The 8,318-nt window shown below is 39.1% G+C and overlaps 1 protein-coding gene across 1 annotated transcript; it reads right to left on the bottom strand.

Annotated features, from left to right (window-relative positions):
* Positions 1-2,880: 2,880 nt before the first annotated feature.
* Positions 2,881-7,554, bottom strand: LOC107099758 (kelch-like protein 11). The gene is made up of 3 exons (XM_015398015.1): positions 7,445-7,554; positions 6,780-7,246; positions 2,881-4,796 (listed from the first exon to the last, which is right to left on the bottom strand). The coding sequence occupies exons 2-3, from the start codon at positions 7,229-7,231 to the stop codon at positions 3,212-3,214; spliced, it is 2,037 nt and encodes a 678-aa protein (XP_015253501.1). The 5' UTR covers positions 7,232-7,246; positions 7,445-7,554; the 3' UTR covers positions 2,881-3,211.
* Positions 7,555-8,318: the final 764 nt, after the last annotated feature.

The following is an 8,318-nucleotide window of genomic DNA, read 5'->3' on the forward strand; positions in this document are numbered from 1 at the left end:
GTAGTAACTAACCCCACTCAATTAAATTTACTTGAGTTAACTTAAAAAAAAAATAAAAAAAATAAACTTTTTTTAGCAGTATTTTTACAACATTGTACTTTTTTTTTTTACTTTTACTTAGTTAAACATATGATAAATTATCAGTACTCTTATTTGAATACATTTTCTGGCTACTCACTTAATGGAATCACTTAATGAAAACCAGCTTTTTTTCTGCCAGGGCGCCTGAGAGTCCAGCTGACTGTTGAACCTCAGCTTCAGGAGCAGCAGTGTGGTTTTTGTCCCTGTCGTGGACCAGCTCTACACCCTAGGTGCTGAAGGATTCATGGAATTTTGTTCAACCAATTCACATGTGTTTTGTAGACCTGGAGAAGGCATTTGAACATGTGTCTTGCGGGACCCTGTGGGGGCCCTTTACTAGGGGCCATCCGGTTCAGTACTCAAGTTGAGGGGGGTTGGCATCATAAAAATCATCCCCCTTCTCAAATGACCATCCCCCCATACCATCCCCTTTGACATTTTATTACTGGATGTGCAAAATTTCTACTATACATTAACAGTAATGACAATAATATTGCCCTTTCATCATTTGTCGGGCTTTGCGCTTACAAGTAGCCTGAGCAAAATAAATAAAATCAAAGAAGTTGCCTACTATGAATATGAAGCTAATCCCAGTGGGAAATTAGTCCCTAACTAAGTAGGGGCAGTGATACACATGTCAGTCCAGGGACTCTACTGTAAGCTGCATTGGTCAGGGTCAATGACCGGCGTACCTGACATGTAACAATCATACCATGCATATTGCTTTAGGTTAATAGAATATATTAAATGGGCTATGTATGCTTCCAAAAGTCTACAGACCAGGTTTCTTTACAAGTGTTGCAGGAGTTTGGTTTGCATTGTTCAAGGTGCATTCTGGACTCTGATAGGGCTGCCCTCTGTTCATAACCTTTATGAATATGATTTCTAGGTGCAGCCGAGGTGCTGGATGGGGTCTGGTTTGGGGAGGAGCAGATTATGTTGCTGCTTTTTGCGGATGATGTGGTTCTGCTGGCTCCCTTCCGGCATGCACTGGGGTGGCCCGAAGCCAAGTGCAAAGCGGCATTTTCTTTTCTCTGCTGATAAAATAGCATTTGTTATCTAATTTTGTGTAATTTTAGAATCCCTTAAGTGCAAATCAAATAAAACATTTTAACAACACTATGTAGGTCAGTATTTTTTCTACTAAAAATTTAGCAAAAGAAACCAGGAAGGATAATTATTTTCAGTAAAAGATGCAGCTCCTGCAGCACTTCTGGTTTGGATTTAAAAATTATAAATATAACTACATCATAGGATTCTATTATTACCCAAGATATTTGGTTATGAAATTCCAGTCTATTCTGGACTACCTCTCAAACCACCTCTTTGCATTTTCTGGAATAAATGCTGTTATTATGTACAGTTCTCAAGTTTCGCTGCAGATGCACAAAATACAAGGAGAGACATTTAAGGAGCAATTTGAATAAAACCTACAAAGAATTAAGATATAAATACAAGATATAAGATATAAATGAGGTAATCAAAATAACTTCCAAGTGCCTATTGTGATGTCACCAGTGGCTTTTATGTGTTGCTAGCTTGTTTTGAGGAGGTATATTTTCTAGTAAAAATAAACAAAAACTTATGACATCATGTTCTTCTGTAGAAAGCAAATTATATGCAAACAGATTTTAGCTGAGTGTTTTTCTAGCAGCTTCAGTCTTTTGACTTCAGAGCTACAGGAACAGTAGAAGAACATGAGATGATTTTCATTCAATAATTTCAGCATTATATTATTATTCGAACAGTTAATTTCTTCTCCAATGAGAATATTTGCTCTTCTTGGAAAAAGAAAACCAAAAACAAGAAGAGCTTATAGGGATAAAGATGTTCAGAAACACAACCACTTTTAACTGCTCCTCTTTTTGACAAAGCCAATTAAAAGTATCTTTTACATTTTTTTTTAAATTAAAATAATTTTCGACGTCTGCTCCATAAGCACATTAAAAATGTTGTTTCTCTGTATACTGAAAAAGTAAATTCAAATATCTTTTAGGTCAGCATAAATCTAGAAAAAGAAGACTCGTGGAAATATAAATGTTATATAGTTGTGAAAAATGTTAATTTACCTAAATTAATCCCCTATCCCATCTAATGAAAAAGCTATGTGAACTTTTTGTAAGCATTCATCTAAAAAAAAAAAACTGAAACTTTTAAGAATAAAAAAATATTAGATAAAAAAAAAAAAAGCTTTTAACTTGGATGATATGAGACCACTATATTACTAATTTCTAGAAAATACATTGTTTAATATTGTGATAAATATCACTGATTTTCCTGATTTGGCAGCTGAAGCAACCATTGTAAAAAGTTTTGAGTACATTAGAGGCACATCAGTAAAAATGATGATGTGTTACAATGAGACTTTTTTAAAATCAATTCTACATTTAGGATAATACACTTTTGAGTTGTAAAAAGAAAACATTTTCTAATTATAAATGTTTTTTGTCTGACATATATATTCTAATCTTGATCCATCATTGCCTGCAAGCAGAAAAATGAACATGATGACCGATACTAATGGTGTGATAATAAGTAACTGAATTCAACTTTTTAAGAATATTCTTAATTATTGAGATGACCCTGGATAGATTCCAACAAACTAAGAAAATAGTTTTTCTAAAGCAAGGTTAGACACAAGCAAGTTCAATTCATATTCATCAACAACAAAAACAATTTCAGAATAATGGAAACAGCTTTAATAGTGAAAAATCTTTGTGAAATTAAGAAAATTAAAGAACATGACAAAAATATTTCAGCTTTTCTTTTTTCTATCATTTCTATAAAAAATTAGACCAAACCAAATCATGATTCATCCACACTTATGTCTGCAACTGTCATTACTTAACTCTTTAATTAAGATTTTAATTTATCCTGTCTGTAGTGATTAAACGAATAAGCAGTGATAAAGTAAAGGAAACAAATAAACCCTAACCCTTAACAAAGAAATGGATTCGATCAGATAACCCAAATAAATTAGTTTAACTTTAAATCTTGAGTCTGAACAGTAATTTCCTACATTTCAAGCCAGCTCCAGGTACACCTTAAACCTCCATTATAACAACAACAAATAAGAAGGCACAAATCTGCAGAAAAAGTGCTTGTTTTCCTGTGCATCTTTAATCCTTCATTAGCATTCAATCTGAGAGTGCATCTGTCTCCGCAGGCTGAGTGTGCGTCGTTGGAGCTGCTGCATATGCTGCATTCGGTCTCGTTGGCGAGCCAGGTTCTGTGGCATGGGGAAGCGCTGGTTGCCTCGAAGGTATCTGTATGGAATGCGGACGTGGCAGGCCGCCGCCCGGCAGCGCGGCTGGGGTAGGGGCGGCAGCAGCGTCCAGCGCTTCTTCTCTGCGCAGTAACGGTACGCCTCCTTGCGGTACTGCCTGTCCAAGTTGCCGCTGTTCCTCCACCCGCCGATGACGAAGACATCCTCACCCAGGAAGCAGATGGCGGCTCCTTCCATGCCGAGAACTTCTGAGGGGAGGCTGTCGAGGATCTCCTCTGGGATTGTTCTACTCACTTTCTGCTGAGCGGTCTCAAATGTTACCTTGTAGCTTTTGGGGCAGCAGGAAGCGGTGTGGTAGAAGGTTGAGGATGAGACGGCCATTTGAAAGATACAGTAGTTATCAATCAGAGGTAATGAGTGCACCTCCTGCCACCTGAGACTCTCCGTATCATAGCACATGGTCACAGTGCTCAGTCCATCATCGTGGTCTATGTCTTCAGGGGTCCTGGCCATCACATACACATAGCGATCATCTACGCTCACTGTTTTTACATCTCGTAGGATCTTTGGCGCTGGCTCAAGGCTGATCCATTCGTCCTGCTCTGGTTTATAGACTGTTACATCCTTAAAGCCTGGACTGAAGTTACCATGACCGCCAATACCGTAGAGGACATCTCTGACGCACGTCAGGCCAAAGGAGTGCTTTCGCGTGGTCAAGCTGCTGACATCCTCCCAACAGTTGAGGCTTGTGTTGTATCGTTCCACCATCTTTGCGAAGCCTGGCTCCATGGAGCCCGCCACATAAACGTTGCCCCCTGCAACCGCGACGGCGTGACCGTCCAGATGGTTGTGAATGTGGGGCAGATTGACCCAACGATCCTCTGCGACAAAGTAGCCGACACATTCGCTGAGGTATTCCCCGCCCTCTGAGACACCCCCGATCACCATGATCACATCCATGTTCTCACCAAGACGTGGGTGGATGGCTGCCATGTACAAGGTAGATGGATCCAAGTTACCCGATTTGACGCTCTCGGAGCAAACAGCATGATACTCCAGCGCATCGACAACCAGCTGCTGACACACCGAGCTGTTTGCGACTAAAGGCTCCTTTCTAACCAAACGCGTCAGGTCAGTAGGAGGAATCTGAGGAAGCCTAACGAGCTTAAACAGCTCCTCAAAATACCGCTCCCTTTCCTCCGGGTTTTGGTGAACCCATTTCACGATCGCTTCAAACAGCTCCAGCTCAGAGTCCACTGTGATTTCAGAATCCAACAGCCAGTCTCGCACTAGGTGGAACGGTAAAGTGTAGAATTCCTCGTTGCGAATAACTCTGTGGAAGTTTCTTCTGATCTTCTCTGCAGCTTCCAGGGCGAGTTCATTCAGACTGTACATGTGTGCCAGGCTGTGCACGGCTACACAGTTGGATAGACTCAACTTCTTCACTAGGAAGTCTGCACAGAAGTTCTTTAGCTGACCCAAAAGGAACCTAAAGGAAGGAAAAAAATACAACTTTTTAACAATTTCAATATTTATCGCCCGAGTAATTATCTAATTGTAAAACTAATCAGTGGGTTTCATGCACAGCTCTATGACTTCCTGAAATTAACACATCTTCTTCATTTCCTTTGTTTTTCTGCAAGATGAACTGATTAATCCAGGTGTGCCTAGCCTCAGTAACTGTGGCCAGAAAAAACCTGAATTAATCAGTCAATCCATTGATGAAAGTCAGGAAACAAAATTGATGCCTTAAGTTCAGGAAGTAGTGGAGTTGTGCATAAAGCCCATTGATGCAGAACTTGTTAAAATAAGTATTAATGGTCAACACTAAAAGACTCCTTTAATAGAACGAATATAGGCTCTTTATCATAGACAGAGATTACATTTAAATTTGTTAATAACTCTTCGCTGTCTTGACATGTACTGTTGTGCTTCTCACTATATGTGATCTTTAGCATTCTTAATACTTTAGTTAATCAAAGTGTGGGATCATTTGTTATAAAACTCAATCCAACCAGCTAAAAATAGAAATATTTCTCCATCTACTTTAACTTGTAATATATTGATAATTAAACGGCTTTAGGTAAGTCTCTTTGCAAATATGTCTTTAAAAGGATCAGAATGAATCTTGGATGAAATAAAAAACAAAGAATTAATGTCCTAAAAACATTTCTGATTGGCTGATTAACCCTGGTGATAATATATAGATAATATATTAAGTGAGCCATGGTTGCAGGTTGCAGACTCCCATTCAAGCAGATGAGAACTATGATTCCAACTTGATATTACTGAAGCTTAAAGCTGACTGTAATTTCTAAATAACTGTTAAAAGTAAACAATCAAGGCAAAACATTAAATTGGTCCAAAGGACAAATCAGTTACAGATTCTTCCGTCATCTCTTATCATCATAAGACATTGATTTAGTAAAAATCTTCTCAGCATAAGCTTGTCAGCTCTAAATTTCAGCAGGCATATAAAATGATCTGACAAAGAAATTAGTATTTCTGCTCTTGAAATAATTAGATATGTTCTTGAAATAAGATTTGAGATTTTTTTTCTTACTTTAAATAGAAATCATTTTATCCCATCTGCAAATTACCTCTTTAAATGAAGGAACAATGCCCTCCATTTAAATAATATTGACCTACTTATGTTAAACTTTTTGCTGTGTGTATTTTCAGTACAGAAAGATAAATTTAATCTGGGTTGCCAGTCAAAAACCAATGTAAACTGAGGGATGGCCAAAAGCGGATAGGCGCCAGAACCTCAGGGTCCATCCACACTGTTCCAACAGGAACGAGCACAACATCCATATTTTCTAAGTAAAGGCAAACTATACTTTCCTACAGCCTTTTGATTAAAAATAGATGCATATATTTAAACATCCATGCTGTCTAAAAGGTATAGTGGACAAAATGTCTGGGGGAAACATCTTTTCCACTGTCATTACTTACCTACTTTTATCTAAAATTGTTCTGCATATCATTAATATGACGGATTTTTAAGTTATTATTAAAGTAGTTATTTATCTATGATTTCACCGAATTTTCTCTTTACCCCATATAACACAAAATTAGGGTCTTAAAAGAGCATAAATTCTGTATATATAAACTTTAATGTTAGTATTTTGATGTGCATAATTAACCACACCATTTTAATTGTCAAGCTACTATTAATATATGAAAAATTTAAATGTTTAATAAGTTTAAACTCTTAACCTCTTGATTACTGCTGCCACCATCTGTATTAGAGGGCAAAAAAAATAAAAAAAAAAAAAAAAATGGTAGGGGTGGCCACAGGGGTGGCTAATGGTGGCCATGGCCACCTCTGGCCCCCCATCTAGCTCCGCCCCTGGCTGTGTGTATTTCAGTACAGAGGCTCTAACAGATGCCAGGATAATTTATACTGGGCCCTTTTGGCCCCTATTCTTTAGATTAAAGACCCCAGGAAGGTAAATGATCGCGGACCAACCTGTCAGCCAGTTCCAGCACATCATGCACATTTGCATTGGTCACCCTGACCGATCCGGTGTACATGAAGTGTATGACGGCCTCCACGGTCTCCGGGTCCGGCCCCGCCGCGGAGCTCCACTCCCTGAGCTCCACCCTCCCGGTCTGGGACTCGGAGAACTGTCCTCCCAGCAGCAGCTCGAAGTACTGCGATGCGGCGGACAGGACGCAGCGGTGGGCAGGTAAGGTGAGGTGCCTCTCCCCGCTGGATGCGCCCCTGGAGCTAAAGACCAGGGTCAGGTCGCAAAACAGGCCCGCCTTCCTCTGCTCGTTCTGCCGCCGGGAGAGCTGGCAGCAGTAGGCCGGGCAGGTGAACTCCTCGGCCTCCTCTGGTTCTCCGTCACCTGCGGCCATCAGCGGCGCTGCCTGCGCGCATCCGCCGCTCCAGCTGCTCTCCTCCGCCGCTCCTGCCATCCCGACGCAAAAACTCTAAGAAAGATTGAAACACTTCACTATCTTCAGTAGGAAATCATTAGAGCAACTAAAACAGGTCATGCAGGGTTAGATCAGAGATCATGAAAAACAACAACCCTCCCTTCCGTCTCCAACAATATCCCAAATACTGGATTCTCTTTACCAGATTTATATTTATTTATATTATTTTCACACAAAAGAAACCCCACGTACCTTCTGTAAAAATAATGCCGCCTTCTATATCAAAAATGTAGCAAAAGCTTCAACAACACGTCCTGGTTTCGGTGAAGTTTACCTTTCTGGATCCACCGGTTCCTTTGGCGCATGCGCATTACAGCTGCGACCCAACCAACATGGACTTTGGAGCGTTTTTTGTTTTGAAACAAACCATCATTGCTAAGACACAACATCTCTGTTTATTATGATCCAGATTATAGTGGTCAGAACGGAATAAAAACATTTTTTTTAGATTAAACATACTGAGCAAAACAAAATAAAGATATTGGCATTTATTTCTTAATGATGTGAACAAGAATATTGACCAAAGGTACACTGATTGCTTATTTCATGTTTAATTTTTAATTTCAAATAAAATTATATCTAGATACTCCTTTTGTATTATTAAAAAAATTAAGTTAATTTTAATAATATATATGCTTGACCAACACAAACTATAGATGTGAAATTGAAGAATACCATTATACAAATATCTGATAAGTTTATATTTATATATTTGTAGAGCCTCCTCTTGCTGCAGAGGGGGAAACTTAACAATTCCTCTTTGCAAAACAGCTAAAGCCAGTGAGATCACATGATTGGGCAATGTTGGTGCATTAGAAAAGAATTCAACTTCTATTGTCATTATACTTTAACAAGGACAGAGCAATGAAATTAACTCTCTGCATTTGACCCATCCCCTTGGGGTGCAGTTAGTTGCCATTGTGCAGCGCCCATGGAGCAGTGTGGCTGGACTGTTCTTTTTTTCATTACAATGCTTTTGGTTAATTAAATTCCTTCTAAAGAGGCAAATATATCTCACCACAATGGCCTCCAAAGCCCTGATGTATTTAGAGATGGAAGTTCTCAA

Source organism: Cyprinodon variegatus, unplaced genomic scaffold, assembly GCF_000732505.1.
Source record: "Cyprinodon variegatus isolate N-32 unplaced genomic scaffold, C_variegatus-1.0 Scaffold904, whole genome shotgun sequence".
Lineage (NCBI taxonomy): Eukaryota > Metazoa > Chordata > Actinopteri > Cyprinodontiformes > Cyprinodontidae > Cyprinodon > Cyprinodon variegatus.

Excerpts from the sequence above, each read along its gene's own strand:
- LOC107099758 (XM_015398015.1), bottom strand. The coding sequence starts at position 7,231 with ATGGCAGGAGCGGCGGAGGAGAGCAGCTGGAGCGGCGGATGCGCGCAG. Across the intron at positions 4,797-6,779 it reads GTGCTGGAACTGGCTGACAG|GTTCCTTTTGGGTCAGCTAA; the intron begins GTTGGTCCGCGA and ends TCCTTCCTTTAG.